The following is a 16,063-nucleotide window of genomic DNA, read 5'->3' on the forward strand; positions in this document are numbered from 1 at the left end:
TTAATGGGAGTCTTCCCAAAACTTTTATTAGGAATGGGAATAGGAGTCTAATACAGCTGGTATATCTGTGATTGTCTTCCTTCAGAAACCAAATGCCCCATATTACTTATTTCACTAAATGGGGCTGAGTTTAATAGCATCTATCCAGTAGAAAAACATGTCAGTTCCCTTATTTATGGAGACCAGACTGAGGAAGAGGCCTGAAGCAGCATGGTGTGTGAGAAGGGAGGGATGCAGTGTGTGCTCCTTGGTGCCATGGTCTCACCACCCACAGCTGCACAGTGAGTGAGATGGAGGAGAACTGCTGCAACTGTTATTCCACCCTATTCATAGCAGTACCACAGCAGCCCCCATCAGCCAGCACTGCTTCCCATAGCCTGCTCCACAAGGAAAATCACAGGCAGAGCTGTGTTTTGCAAAGGGAAGCTTTAGTATGGATGAGGCAGATGGTTTTGACTGCAAGCCTGCTACTTCACTGCTCCTTGAAGACTAGATGTGGCCTGTGGTTTGCCACCAGACCTTCTACAAAGCTGACCCTACCCAAATAAAATGTTTCTCCCACCACAAGCTTCCAGTGAAATTCTCTGGTGGCATTTCCTAACTACCACTGCCATCTTTGGGAGTTTGCCTTTGTGTAGTGCACTCTCTAGAAAGTCCAGGAGAAGGGGAGGTGAACACAGAGCTAACATGCAAAGTCTTCTCTGCCCCCAACGATGCTACAGCAGCCTGCTCTTTCTTCACTCTGGTGTTACAAGTTTACAGAAGACATCCCTGGTTCAGTCCAGCTGATGACTATATCGTTTATACTTAACGTGGACAACGCTGATTACATCATGATAGCTGTTTTTCATTCACATACATGCCACAGCAGTAAAATTGATATGGAACCAACCAAGAATGATGGGGAAATTCCTACAAAAGTCAAGTTGGGTGCCAGTTACAAATGATTTCCAGAAAAGCTGGAAAGCATAGTCTGTAAGGATATTTTTTTTCCTCTTTTTTGGTATTTACTCAAGTGCAAAACATGTGGACTCTTGCCTGAATTCTTCTCCCTGTCCAGATTTCAACCAACCAATTAACATTTCTCAGATAGTTCTAATAGTTGGATCTATGCTGATTGTGGGTTTTTTGTTTGAAACAATATTCAATTTAGACTGGAATACATTTTTTCATGTTACTGATGGCTAAAACCACTTTTCCTGTTACCCAGTAAAAACACAGTGAAGCCTCAGTTCTAGTTTCAAAATTATATATATGTATGTACATACATATGTATATATTAGTTGGTGAGGACTAAATTTGTTGAACAGTGAGGGTCAGGGCTACACCAGTGACTGAAATGTGTTATTTATCAGCAGATCATTACAGTCAGCACTGCACAGCATGTGAATTTCCTTACACCACTCTGCCAAAGCTCCCCACATGGCTGACCTGCCTGCTGACTTGAGCTTCAGGGAGCTTCCAGTCTCCATCTGGGGATTCAATCTCACTGCACTGCTTGTGCCTATGTGATAGCTCAACTTTTTCCTCCCTCGGCCCCAGCACAGGAAAATAAAACCTTAACAGCCTGACTTGGAGGCAAAGTTTGTCCACAGCCAGCTCTGCTCTCTCCCACTGATTTGAGTGGGAGAAGCCCAGGCTGTGACTGCCACCCCCTCCTTTTATTTTGCCAACAATGTGATTTGCTCAGCACACAACCATACAGACCTTCTGTAAGTTGTAATCATAATTTTATAGTAATTCAAAGTTGTATTTATTTTTAATTATTCAAATTACAAATAGAAATTTGAATAATTCATGTGTCCAGGCAGCGCCTCTCATTTATAAATGTTCCAATGGAGGGCATCTATAGGAGGGAAGAGAGTGAACTGATTTGCTTTGAAAATCTAGGGTATTTTAATACCAAGGGGTGCAAAAATTAACCTACCTTAAAATACTGCATATTTTTGCTTCATGTGTCTGTCCTCCCCCCTTTTTTTTATTCTCATCTTTAAGAACTTTTCAGTGAATAGGGATATCTGAGATTTTTAAAATCAGAGGTGTCCAGAAAATGGAAAGTCCTTGTCTATTTTCTCCTTATTAGAACAGGTTTCCTAAAGTATCACCCAATGAGCATACAGAGATATTTTAAAAGGCCCTAAACCCTTATTTATATTCAGAATTTTATGTTGGAGTTTGAGCTTTCACAGGGTATTAGAGTTGTCATTTGATTAGCACTAAATGACATATCCAGGTTATATGGAAAGAGCTGTGCTTCTCCCCATGAGATGAAGACTATCCTGGCTCTGCTACCATACCTAACTGTAGAAGGTAGAGTGCCAATGAGCAAATGGAGGTACCAGGAATCTTTAAAATTCAATACACAGAGAGAGCGTGATGGCTATTTATACAGTGGAGAGGGCATTCAGGCTTGATTTAGCTCTGAACATTTTATGAGACAAGTACTTTCCAGTCTAAGGTGGTCAGACTACTTCAAAGAGAGCTGCAGCTAAGGAGAATAAGCACATCAATATTTTTTATCAGTCCACATGTGCAAAATATGAAGTAAAATGATCTGCAACCTTCTCTGGAAGAATTTTAGGGACTCACAAACTGAAAAGATTAAAAACACTTATTTGAGAGTATAAAAAAACAAAATCATTTCTATTCTTTGGGAAAATGTAGTAGTCAAGGAAAAGCAAGCAGAGCTACTCAGAGAAGCCAAAGCAAGACTGTGTTCAGTTAATGTGAGGTAGATGAAGAAGAAATATTGAGAAGATCAAAATGCCAGTTTTGTCAGTTGGGAATTGCTTGAGACAGCCAGTGTTTAAAAGGCAGGAATCATATTTTCACTGCTTCTTCTTCACCTCAGAAGTTTCATTTATCTGCTGACTTGCCTAAACTTTACACTTAACAACCTCAGAATAACACATGCAAAGAACCTAGCTGTCACAATGCTCAGGCTTGTATCAAATCATCCTTTTATGCCTGTTTCAGAAGATCAAAAGGAAAAATATATTGGAGACTTCCTTCAATACTACAGAGCAGTGCTTGGCAACAAGAAATTCTCAGGCACTGACTTGATCTGAGACCATTTCAGCATATAACATTATCATTAAAATTAATTTACTAAATAATAATAATCTGCTAATAATATTAGCAAATAATAATCATAAATAAAAATTAAAATTTATGTTACTAAGCAGTGGTCACCTGAATAATCCCAAAGAAACTGAAAATCCAAACCGAAGCACTGACTGAAATACAGCAGCTGCTGGGAAGGACAGCCGTGAGTGATCTCCTTATAGCACGTGACACACAAGGAAAAGAAAGAAGAAATTGTGGCATTTGGAAGAAAAACTCTGCTCTTACGCATTCTTGAGTGATGCTGCAGTGACTCTTGTTTTAGAGGGACTCATCTGAATTCAAGGTTTTCCCAGCAGGAGGATTGATTATACAATGATGGAGCCTTTTCAGTCCTAGCATGCCTTAGAGATATTTAGTACATGCATTGAAAACCAATGTCTTGTGTTTTGCTCTGTAGTACTGAAGATTATATTTGTTTCAGCAATGTGCTTCTCCCTGATGTGTCAAAAATAATATAAATTGCAGTTGATTAAAAAAATGCATCTTCAGTGAGATCCTCTGCAGATGAGGTCTGCATTTCTTTTGCTATTCCTGCTGGGTCAAGGCAGACACATTAGTGAAACAACTGGATCATACATTAAGTGGAGAAGATTCAGAGACCGGTGCTTTTGATGGCTATAGAAACTAGATAAACATGAGCCTGCGAGCTCGGTACCTTCCACTGAGAATACCTTACTCTGCAGCCTGGAATTTTAAATGTGCAGTAAAGACTCGCAAAACCATCTCACAAGATGTCAAGCACTTCCGTGTTAAGAAAGTAAGACTGCCAAGACTCTGGCATAATACAGTTTTCTCAAATAAATTCATCAAAATCAGTACCTACATGTGCTTCCAGAGGCAAACAGCAAACAAATACTACAAGTATTAAGAAGCCTGCTTTACTGCGTGTTACTGACATTTGTAGGTAGTGATGCATATGAGACCTGGTTAGGGAACTCTGGCTGTTTTTTAGCCAGTCTTTTCAACAAACATGAGAAGCTGCTATGCTTTGCTTGCAGGAGGACTTCCCTATCTATTACGGGTTCCTGAATGAGTAACTTCTGAAGAGGCAGGGAATGGGTATGTAACTCTGGTGCAGTACTATACACCTGTTAAACTACAGCTTCCTAAAGCCATGTTACTTACCTGTGTTTCTGCTGCTCTAAATACTTTTGTACACTGTATTTCATTTCGAGACACCCTATGTACTTTTCAGGCTGATACGCTACATTACAAATGCCCAAGAAACATGAAGTTGCAGTGCTATCTCTGGAATAATTTAATGTTAAATATTTCTCAAATAAGGTCTTGTACTAGTGAACAGGAATCTTGGCCACTGACTTAAGTGTCAAATATGAATTCAAATGCCGTCCCTATGCGCTTTTTAATGCAAAACAGCCACACTGAGTTTTGCATGCTGCTGTCATTTCAGAATACTTTCTCTTGGTCTGTTTATATGTTTAACTTAAACACAGGCTGAGATCTCATGCTGTGGGTACTAAGTGGACATGTCTTTGATACAAAGCCATTACTAAAGATTTTACCAGTTGCAAATCCTGTTGTGATTTCCTAGGAAAGGGAAACTGAAAATGTTGTTTGAGATAACAATTAGGAGGATTCAAACTACAAATTTCCCATAGACTTGCAAGAAGTGCAAACAGTAATCATAGTGAAGCAAACCCTAAAATCATTCTTCTCTAGGTGCTGTGACATGTAGATAAATATATTCATAAGCTTAGAAAAAGAAACTTGAAAAAAAGCCTGATTCTTGTGCTAATGTCTAGCAAATGTACCCATTATGACACAAAAAAGCAGATTAACTTTCATCAGAAGTGACATAGAGAAGTTATTCTTGGATATTGTTATGCCTGCTACATCCAACAGTTAGTTCAGTGAATGTGGTTTACAAGTCACATAAAGTACATCCATTGGCAACATGAGATTTACACCTGTTATGAATACCTCATGCTGCTAATTACAGAAAAAAAAGTCACAATGTCTTTGTGATAAAGTCTTGGTTAAAGTATGAAAGGAACAGATTATTCCCTACCTTCTCAGCATCTTGCTCAAAAAGCCGGAGTTGAAAGCACTGGTCCAGTTTCAGCTTGCGGACATGCCACATCTGATGCAAGTGTTGCCGAGTAGAATGCAGCTTGTCTAAAAGGCTGGTGATCTTTGGCACAAGACTTTGAAAATCTGCACTTCCGGGAATGCAATTCCTACCAGAAAAACCATCACTGCATCTTATGCATTGTAATAACCTTTGACCCTCACGATCCAGTTCTTCCACAGGAGCTTTAATCACTTTTTTCTTAAGCTGCGTGTGCTCATCGATCAGCCTTCTTGAGCCCTCAACATCAACTGGAAACTCCTTCCTAGCCAACATTTCCTGGAGATCCTCCAACCTCGATAATAAATGGATGGCACTGTTGAAAAATTCTTCCAAGGAGACACGCAACTCTATCCATTCATCGTGGTTGTAATCCAAGGATCCTTCAAACTCATCCGTCAGTTGAGAAGGATCTACAAGTTTTGCCAGGCCTTCAACAGATACCATACTTGTCTAAGGAAGGGAAAATGACAGCATTTGAATCAATGACTGTCTAATCAGAAATAACATAGCAATCCATAAATAGCCTGAAGGGATTATTTTCTTCATCAATACATAATTGAAGGAACATTGTAAAAGATGCCAACGACTATGTTTGATTTTGATGAATTAAGTGGATTGAAAACATTTCTATTAATGGCACTGATTTATTTATTTGTTAAAAGACATGATATTTGGTGGGATAATGTCGATCTTTTTCAGCTGGCCTGACTATCAAAAACATACAATGAGAATTCTTCTGCTACTGATTACTTTAACCTAGCTGGACACTGAAGACTTCTTACTGCAGCTGTTTGATATCTAGACACGATTGTTCATTAAACAGGTATATGGTATTACAGGGATTCTGCTTCTTGTGTTATGCTCAGGAAGGTGGCTATAAAACAGCAAAAGTTTTATTCATATAAACTGAAGCAGGTATTGTGATCTGCCACAACACAGAATATGCTGTTATCTTCCTCCAGATTATTCCAGTTGGCTTTTGCCACAGGCAGCTCCCTTTCATATTAGTAATTTCTAATGTAATTAAGCCAAAATCAATGTAAAAGTAAAGTGTCATTGGAGTATTAACAAGTAGAAATTATTGCAAATAGAAAGTACTGCTCATGAATCATACACAATCAATGAGAGATGGTTTTAATTCATTCAGACTCAGTAATCAGTGATAGAGAAATGCACTGGGTGCCTGGAAAGCAGATTACAGTTTAAGAACGCAACAACTGATGGCTGTTCCCATTTATTTCACACAATTATTTTTTTTCTGAAATATGAGCATAGGGTTCTGTATGTTACTAGAGATTTTCAGTGCTGTCATGTTAATGCACAAATTGGCAGCCCTTAAAGGCTTGTGATGTTCATCAGTGACTGCACATCTATTCCCTAAAGACCAGGCCTCTAAAGAATGTCAGAGTGCGCTCTTCAGAAGTGGAGGCACCCAATAACCACAGCAATCTTGTAAAACTCGTCTACAAAGAAAAATACCTCAAGTCCTGTCCATTATCCTGAATTACGTCCAAAATAGCAGGCTGCCCACTGGTTTAAAGTTAATAACAGGCTTTTCTTCCAATTTGTATCCTTCTAAAATATCAGGCATTCTGAAATGTATCAAAATTAGTGTTGCACTGAAATTATGCACAGCAGAAAGATTATTTTAAAACTTTCTTTCAATACTCCTTGCTTTGGGGAAGGGAGAGGACAGAGGGAAGAGTCAACAAACAATGGGAAGCTAAGTATGTAGCTTCAGAGGGATTTCAAATTGCTAAACCTCCTGACCTGGACACTGGCCCCTTGAAGATAATTCAATTTAGAGTTTAACTGCCTGTCAGGAAAAGACTTCATAGCTAATACCTGGGCAACTCCCCTTGCAGTGTGTCTGCTAATGCAGCTAATGCAAACACTGCTCTTTGTCATGAACAGAATTTGACATGATGATATAGCAAAAGGGCTTTACATTTCATGAATTCTGCAGCAGATTTCTATATTAAAATTTGTTTCTTTAAGGAGTTCTTGAAACTCTCATGAAAACAACCTTAGTTAGGCAGGTAGGTGGTAAGACAAAGTAACTGCCTTTCAGGCATCACCCATCTTTCTTTTAGAAATCACTGTAAAAAGCACTGTCCACTATTTAAACCCTTTTGGCCGGAGAAAGAATCTTGCAGGCACTTCTGCATTAATGCTAAACTAAGCTGCCTGGTCCATTCCTCAAAGTGACAGAAAGCTTTGGAGTCCACATACGTTAACCAAACCCTTTTTTTTCTCTCTTTTCTTTGTGTGATGGTCTGTGGGCATGCTTTACTCTCTGGACTGTGACACAGAATCATTCTGCCAGAGTCTCACAACACAAAACCCAGATCATCAGCCTCCACTAAGGGTCATACACTGCCCTGGCACATGCATAATGCTTCCACTAAGCTCAAAAGCAGAATCTGGCCTTAAAACTGACACTGGTTACTGCTGAGTTTGCAGATGGGGCAATTCAACAGAGACTCCCATGGCCTTCCACCACAGTCTGTTCCTGCCAAGAACCTTGTGTTTGAACACAGTGGTGGGAAATCACCACGATGGTTCAGTGCAGAGAGGATACCTGTGTGCTGCCCCACATAAATCAAATGTGAGTCATACTGACCTGCAATGCTTACTTGATATTCACAGTTCTTACGAGAAAGCATGAGCTGCCGCAGAGCCTGAGCCTACCACTAAACAGCAGCATCCACAAGAATTCTTTAAAACAGAAGTTCCTGGATTGTGGTGTGTATATTGCAGGGGGTCTGCTGTACTGTAGACCACAGCTTAAAAGATCTTTTAAAAATCATAGAACTGAAGAACTCATCAGTGTCCACAGGTGGTCCAATAGACAGTGAAAGCACTGACTCTCCTCCTGCGGTCCAAAATTTGTGAACCATTACAGACACCCATGTGAACAGCCCTGCAGACAGACTAAGGCTCGAAGGCACACACACAAAGTGAAAATACCCTTCATGCATGCCAGCATGTACAGCAAACTAGTCCAGAGCTTTTAAAACAAGACTCATAACTGTAACTATGAAGAATAGCTTGACCACAGTCTAATCTTCATTATCAGCACACCAACTCCACACAATAAAAAAGTCAAGCCTCCAGAAAGTGTTAATTCATTTAAAAAAAACCAACAACAACCCAATGTTACAAAAATATATATTTGAACTCTTGCTTTTGTTTACTAAAGTATTGGAGGACTGAAATTCTGTGCTGGATATACACACATAAGCTGCCTTTTCTTGGGCTACCATGGGACTGCCCCTTAGTGCCCATATATATTTTAACCAGAAGCTCCCTATTCCCATGAACTATTCTATTACTAGCCTCTGCACAGGCTCTCTCCTGCTCCACATTCTTCTGTACCATTACATCTCCTTTCTCCTTCCCACTGCCCTACTCCCTCTCATTCCCCGCAGGCAGCACAGCCAACCTCATTGCACTGTAACGGCAGCCACAGTTCTGCCAGTGTGGGGAATCTCTGGAGGTAAAAAAAACCCCAACAGCCTATACTGACAACAGCCTTGCTTTCAAATTCATGTAGGGCATAGCAAGTGGAAGTTATTTTGATGACTGAGTCTTCATAGGGAGCCAAGGAAGGTAAAGACTCATTTAAACAAAGCAAAATTTATGAGTTTACTGTTCTTTTGAGACAGAGGGGGAAAATGTCCAAATACTTAAATTGTGATAATAATGTAAAAGTTTGTTAATGCTTAACACCAATCTAGTTATGCAGTGCAATTCAAGAGTGCTTTTAAGAAGAGCTTGAAAATAAGGACATATTTATATCACACTGACTTCAACGTATCTTAAATATAGTCCTCCATTGCAGTCAAAATTAAGAACTACAGCCACATTCTTCTCTTCTGAGCTCCAGAGATACAAAATCTGAGTGTCTCTCTGAAATTAACGGATTGGCAAGACAGCCAGCCAACAATAGAATAGTTTCTCATCAAATTAAAAAAAACCCAATATATAACTAGCTCATGGCTGGGCACGATTGATGTATGAGCACTTCATGCACCTGAGCTTTGCTTCTCTTTGAGTAAGAAGTTGAAAATCACAGAAAACTAAAGCGCACTGAGAGAACTCAGCTGGTTTGTCTTCACCAATGACAAAGTAAAATTCCCTTTAATTATGCAGTTACATACTGGTTACTTCTCAAAGAACCTGCCTGAGGCACCTTATCATTAACATGAGTTGTTAATGTTACCCCTGAATTGTAAATTTTAATTAAATCAAAGCAATGATAATATATAAATAAAGTCAGCATAAATAACTTTTATTAAAAAAAAGCCACTACCTGAAGCTGGGTAGGGGTCAACTAACAAACCCGTACATTAACATCTAGACAACTTTGTCCTTAGTACATTGACTGAATTGGTGGGGTTTTGTTTCTAAAAGAAACAAAGGAAAGACTGAATGTAACACCACCAAAAACAAATACCACAAAAAAAGCCCACAAAACACCTACCAAACTGAACTATACATGTGAGACTCTGAGGTGAAACATGCATCCCATTCCATCTGTGTGCTCAGAAGGCAACCTGATGCCACAGCATCAGCTCGCTCAGTCACACAGTCCTTACATGTCTTTCTTTTTCTCAGTCACAGGGCTTAGGAATTTTTTTTTCTACCTGAAGAAACTTTCTTATCAGAGAAAATGCTTTACCATACATCTCTCATGTGGCTCTCACCTCGAAGATGAACTTGGAACTGCCAAAGTTCGTTTTCTGCTTCTGCCAGAAATTATCAGGTTTTATAATCAGGGCAACGTGAATCTCAGCAGGAAAGGCTTCCTGAAGGGTCTTTAGGAGTGGTTTGATCAAATCCCATTTGGATCCCCGCATATCGATAATAACAGTGAATCCTCGTTTACAAACATCTTCGCTGTAGGAATAAAAGCATATCAAAATAATTAATATTGTGGAAAGTCACACTGAGACTCAACTTTTGTTGCTAGTGTTCAGTGCTTCAGAGCTGATCAAGGAATTATATACTTCAAAATAAAAGCAAAAGATGGTACAGCATAAAGGCTATATGAAAGGCTATATTAATTTTACCATAATCTCATTTACATTAAATTCCAGTGTATATATTAGTTTAATCTCTAATTTCCCAACTACATGTAATTCAAATTTTCACAGAAAACATACATACTTTCACACAATTGAAAACAGAATCAAATACATGTGTATAGGAGCTATGTGTACATACAAGAGATTCTCCTTTCAACACACTGAATTCAATCCACAGCCAAAGCCAACAAGCAGGGTCCTGTGCCTTGGCATTACTGGCCACTTGTAAAATTGGGTGCCCTCATTTTTAGAGGCCCTTTTAAGGGCTTTTAAAAAAAGCATAATTTCCAGAAAAGTGCCTGGCAAGCATTCCCTGAAGGGAAGGTCCTTGTGACTCAGCATGTGGACTGTAAAAATTGGGGCCCTTTTCCCTCCTGATTTGGAAGATCTTCCAAATGTTGCAGGATCTTTTTCAATCTGCAGTCATGCTTTTCTGCCAGCCTGTGCTCCTCCCTTCTCAAAAGTTCAAGACAGTGTCTGGCCTGGTCATTGGCAATGCATGGGGCCCAAAACCAGCAAGCTCTAGCTGGTAAATACGTCTTCCCTTTCTCCTCAGGAGAAACGAGGAGAAAGAATGAAAAGGACATGTTGATTCAAGCCAAATCTGACCAGCTTTCAGGATAGCTTTTCCAGAGGCATAGTTTTGCTCCTCAGAAAAAGAAGTAGCTCAAAACCATCATCCTCCATCTGCAGCATTCAACATTTGAGGAGATTTAGGAAATGTCTGCTCTTCTGGCTGTCCAGCTAATATATCTGCCATACATGGTGTTGAAGTCTTGAGAGCTATGGTGTCTGCTTTAAGCTTCAAGCACTTGCACAAAATGTGACCTTCCCCATCCCCAGTAATATTATTGGTATGGTAAGTGAGTAAAATTCATTGGTGATATACTAAAAATGCCAAAATGGTCCACCTACTGATCTAATTTATTTAGGTTTTTTTCAGGTGGAATGAAGGCCACAGCCTTTTCCACAGAAGGAGAAGCTTTTGGAAGAAAGTAAGTGTGGAAGGAAGAAAGGAAGATGAAAACAGCAAGAAAAGCTGAGAAAGAAGAGAAACATGGCAGAACATGAACACATTTGTATAATGAATGTAACAGTGAGGCACAGAACAAGAAAACCTCCTTAATACATGAATTTTTAATACATAGCATCTTTGACCTTTCTGCAAACTGGCCATCAACATAAGTAGGATCAATAATGTGGCCATAAAGACGTATGTAAGATAATTTAAAATAGCAAGTGTTGATATCACTGGAATCAATCTGAAATATGCTGAGGACAGGCATTATTAATTATGGATATAATGCAGAAATTGTAAGACACTGTTTAGCCTCCACACAAATACTCTCAGTGCACAAACACACAGGATGTCTTTTACTATACTCTGCCCCTCTAAATTCCTAAAGGACTCTTTCTGCTAATAATATCCAGCTCCTATATATCTCACTGAAAGCTTACAACTAGGTTTCTGGTCTCAGACAAGGATGGGGGTATCCTTCACAGGAGGCACACTGGATTAACACATGTAACTTAAAAATAAAAGTCCTTGGTGATGCTACGTTTGTCTAGAAAGATTTGTGCACAGATGGACCACTCCATGGCAAAGTGGATTTTGCCATTTTAAGAGTCTGTTAACTTGAATACTTTCAACTCAGGGCCAGGAAGGAGCAGTCAAAGCCAACAAGCTTGGTCCTCTGCCTTAACATTATTGGCACATCTAGAGCATGCCGCATACAACAGTCAGTGCAAAGAAAAACTAGGGAGACCAGGCACTTCCAAACACTGTCAGGAATATAGATCTTTTTGTTCTCCTTTTACCTAGTGCTGAAAGGTCAGCCATCTGATCCTTCAATAACTAGTGCCAAAAAAGGCTGTAAAAGAACCTTTGTTGGTGGTGCTACTGCTTCTTGCCCTTCTCAACAAGAGCTGTGGCAGAGAATCAAATCAGAAAGAGATGAACAGAAGGGGGTTGTGTTTTGCATTTTTTTCTTGCAAAGCTTTATAGGGTCTTCAGTAACTTCTGCCAAGTCACCAATGCCTGTTATACCGAACTGACTTTTCCACAGATTGATTTTTCTTCAAACTCTTGACAAAGAGATCCAGGAGTCGTACAGGCACACGGAGAGCCCCAACACAGTAGCAGGTAAGTGCAATCTGTCTTTTCTGACATAAACAAACAAACACCCCCCCACCCCCACTGTAACCACAGCAAGGTACAGCCAACATTAACCTCATTGCAACTCCCCATGGCTGCTGCCAACCTGACAACTTACCAAATCCGATCTAAACCAATAACTTAATTTACTGATGAACAACAGAAAAACCTGTTTCAGTAAGCAGAACAGGAACATCTTGAGCAATGGAAGTCTTCCATTTATGAACCTGAACTGAAATCTTAGACCCAAACAGACCCAAAATCACACCCTGCCCCCAGCTGTAGAGCATAGGCAGTGTGATACCATCTTGACACCCACGTTGACATATCAACATGACTGAAGGTTCTGCCTGCAGTGTGATAGATATTCTAGATATGGAACGAAGAGATGTAACTGTGGGCTGGATTCTGTGTTCATTGAAGGTTTACAGCCTTTCTGGACCCTGGAGGTGCAGAGAAGCAGAGGAGCATGCATGTGTGAAAAAACTCTCCACAACACCCTAAATCTCTACTTTCAGGTTTTTGGAGACTTTACAGCATGTTTTCAACAGAAGAAGAAAGGAGTAACAATTCCGCAGCTTTTTCTGGTGGACATAGGAGAGCAGCCACTGACCCTGCAGGCCAGGCTGGGACATCAGCCCATGGGTAGGAGTCAAATGCTTCCTGATTCTTGTCCTGGAAGAGGCAATAAGCAGTCATTCCCTACTAGCACTATCTACGCTCCTTGTAACTAGACCAAATTTTCAACATGCTTAGTACATTTTCAAGTAGGAAACTGACAGGATGTGGGGATCAAGAAGAAGGAGAGGAAGAACAATCAGATTTCTTCAGTTCAAAGCACATCAACAAGTAACAACTATTTCACTAATAATACAAAACTCAATACAATGCTCTTAATTACAAAGAGGAATTCCCTACTCGATTAGTCACATAGGCATTTAAGTTTCTTTTAGCAAATAAAGTAAATGAAAAAATGGGTATCATTTCAATTATAGAGCAGATAATGTACAAATGGATGAGATTTATAATTTTCAGCAAATTATCTGTTTCAAGAACCTTGCTCAGAGTCTTGCAGAAGTGTCTCTGCTTGCAATTTTTTTCTCGAATGGTTCTAACCTGTATGGTAGATGAATGGTACTAACCTGTAACAAGTCCTGTGGGTCTGTAGTCTCACCTACAGAATTTGATCTGGCACAATGATAATTCCGCATGTTCTCTGACTTTTTTGCAGAAAATTAGCACCTGATTTCTAAACCTGCTTGTCAAAACCTATTATTTAAGTGTTTAAACTGCTGCAAGCCAGAAAGCTGTCTGCTCATTATTTCTACTTTTAGTTGCCGAGCATGCTGTGGAGAGGGGTACCTTTGAGAGCACTTACACTATACGAGCAGGCAGCCAGATACTAAACAGGTACTAATACTTCAGGGAAAGAAGAGGGGGATAAGAAAATTATTTAGATTGTAAGCTCTTCAGGGCAGAAACCATCTGCCATGCTGTGTTTATCTAAGGAGCCTGCCTTGGTGAAGGTCTCCAAGTACGCATACTACAGGCTTCAGCTATCTAGAATGAATTAAAAAAAAAATACTCTTCAGGAAACTATAGATGCAAATCCAATGAATTAAAAATAATGAGTAATAACAGTCTACAAAAACACAACAGAACACATGTGAAAGTAGAAAAGGCTTACATAAATGTGAGGACACTTTGCAGGCAATTTTATTAAAAAGAAACTTAAAAAGCCCCAAATTTAAGTTGCAATATCCAAGTATTTACAGCTCTTGATAGGGTCCTAAAAAAGCTGGCCTTGTGTAGACATAGTGAAGCACCCATAAACTCTGGTGAGTCAGAGCAATCTGTGAAGATCTGTCATCTCTGACAGTTATTTTTCTTCAGTTACCTCAACATGTATTGATGAAATGACCCTAGGTTCCTTTTGAATAATCTACCCATGCTTACTAAATTTATTGTTTAAAAGGAACAACTCAAACCCTTCCCAATTTAGCAATTGATCAGGAAAAGCATCAGTAGTAATCAAGCTTCCTTCACACTGTCTGAGCATGGCATGCCTTATCCCTGGCTCCCAAGATGCTACATCAATTATGCTATATCATTATGCACAAGTAATCATTTTAGGATGTCAATTAATGTTGATTGTGGTGCTTTATTTTTTCTGGTATTGATATTTGACCAGAAACTGGAGAAACCACTCAGATCAAGGTATCTGGGCAATCCATCAGCCTTTTGGCTGCACTCATCTGGACTAGATTTGCAATGATGAGCACAAAACATTTGATAGTTGATATGTCATTTCAGTTGCTACAATGCTTTTAAACAAAGACAAAGACCATCCTCTAAGTTTAATAAAAATACCCTAGAATATTTGTGAAAACAATACTTACAATCTGGATTATTTTTTTTAATAAAGCACAAAATCGAAACTCAGAAGCAGATGTGACAATTTTGTCAAAATAAATGCCTCTATTTTGGTTTCTAGGGTAATTTCATAAGAGTTATTTTCTCAAATTTCCTCTTTAATTCAGGCACATTCTAAATTGTATTTTCTTTGGCAAGGGCTGGCTTGCTGGGTTCCAAATGAATTTAAGGACTTCATGCTTTCTGATTAATTTTTCAAATACCTATCATTGATTATATGTATTTTTTCTCCTTACGGTTTGGCCAAAGCTTCTGGCATTTCGAACCTTCAGCACTTGATTAGCTGAAATAACCTAATATCTCCATTCCCATTTTGCAGTCATGAGTTAATGACAAAGCAGCACATTTAGTATGCCTGTTGGACCACTAAAAGCACAGATCCGACACGTATAGCATCTCATTCAAAATTTGATTTGTTAACAGTGAGAGCAAGATCTCCTTTAAGGAGGGTCAGCGTAACCTTGTCAGGAGACAGTCTTAGCATAACAAGTACCTCTACAGGCATCAATCTTTAAGCACAAAATCTGCAGGAACTTAATTATTTTTGAGATCACTGTTCCTTTGACAAATGTGGCTGCAGTCAGCCAGCTGATTCACAAGCTGAGGGTGGAAAAGGGAGAGGAAGAGGACAGAAATGGGTATGTGAAAGCCTCCAAGCACAGACTGTTATCCAAAAGGCCTCATTTCATACTGAGACCAAACTAACTGTACTGCCTAGTTCCCGTATCAAAATGTGCCAAGGATCCCTTCAGTAACATATGTGTTAATATTTTTGATCAATTGTAAATTTTTAGTCAGGTCTGCGGTTTGTTTATTCAGCTTGAAAGTGAAGCTAGATGAGGAATTTCATCATTAGCATCATTACTGACTTCCATGCTTTGGTTCTATATTACAATGTTGAGCCTGAAGATCACCTTAGAATAGAAATAGTCAATCATCTATATTAATAACACATTTTCCAACACTCTTAGAGGACCAGGCGAAGTCCCTTCTAGCAGACCTGTTTGTCAAGCATCCTGAATCAGCATTATTTTAAAAAATATTTTAAAAAATATTTCACTCCATTTAATACTTCTGAGCAAAACGTACCTTGCTCATTATCACAGTTACCAGGTATATTCCTGAACTTTCACACTGTCAGTCTGAGTTACCCACATCCACTGTGCC

At 39.3% G+C, this 16,063-nt stretch overlaps 1 protein-coding gene across 9 annotated transcripts in view; it reads right to left on the reverse strand.

Moving 5' to 3' along the window:
- Positions 1–16,063, reverse strand: part of KALRN (kalirin RhoGEF kinase) — a 526,710-nt gene that overhangs the window by 309,452 nt on the left and 201,195 nt on the right. For all 9 annotated transcript variants that reach the window (XR_005105961.1, XR_005105960.1, XM_037398618.1 and 6 more), the window contains exons 4-5: positions 9,928–10,120; positions 5,156–5,668 (exon numbers count right to left, since the gene is read on the reverse strand). Coding sequence is in view for 7 of the 9 variants with exons in the window: in XM_037398618.1 (XP_037254515.1) it covers positions 5,156–5,668; positions 9,928–10,120 (706 nt within the window). In the remaining 2 variants the exon portion in view is untranslated. The remainder of the gene's footprint in view (positions 1–5,155; positions 5,669–9,927; positions 10,121–16,063) is intronic.

Source organism: Falco rusticolus, chromosome 8 (assembly GCF_015220075.1).
Source record: "Falco rusticolus isolate bFalRus1 chromosome 8, bFalRus1.pri, whole genome shotgun sequence".
Taxonomy (NCBI): domain Eukaryota; kingdom Metazoa; phylum Chordata; class Aves; order Falconiformes; family Falconidae; genus Falco; species Falco rusticolus.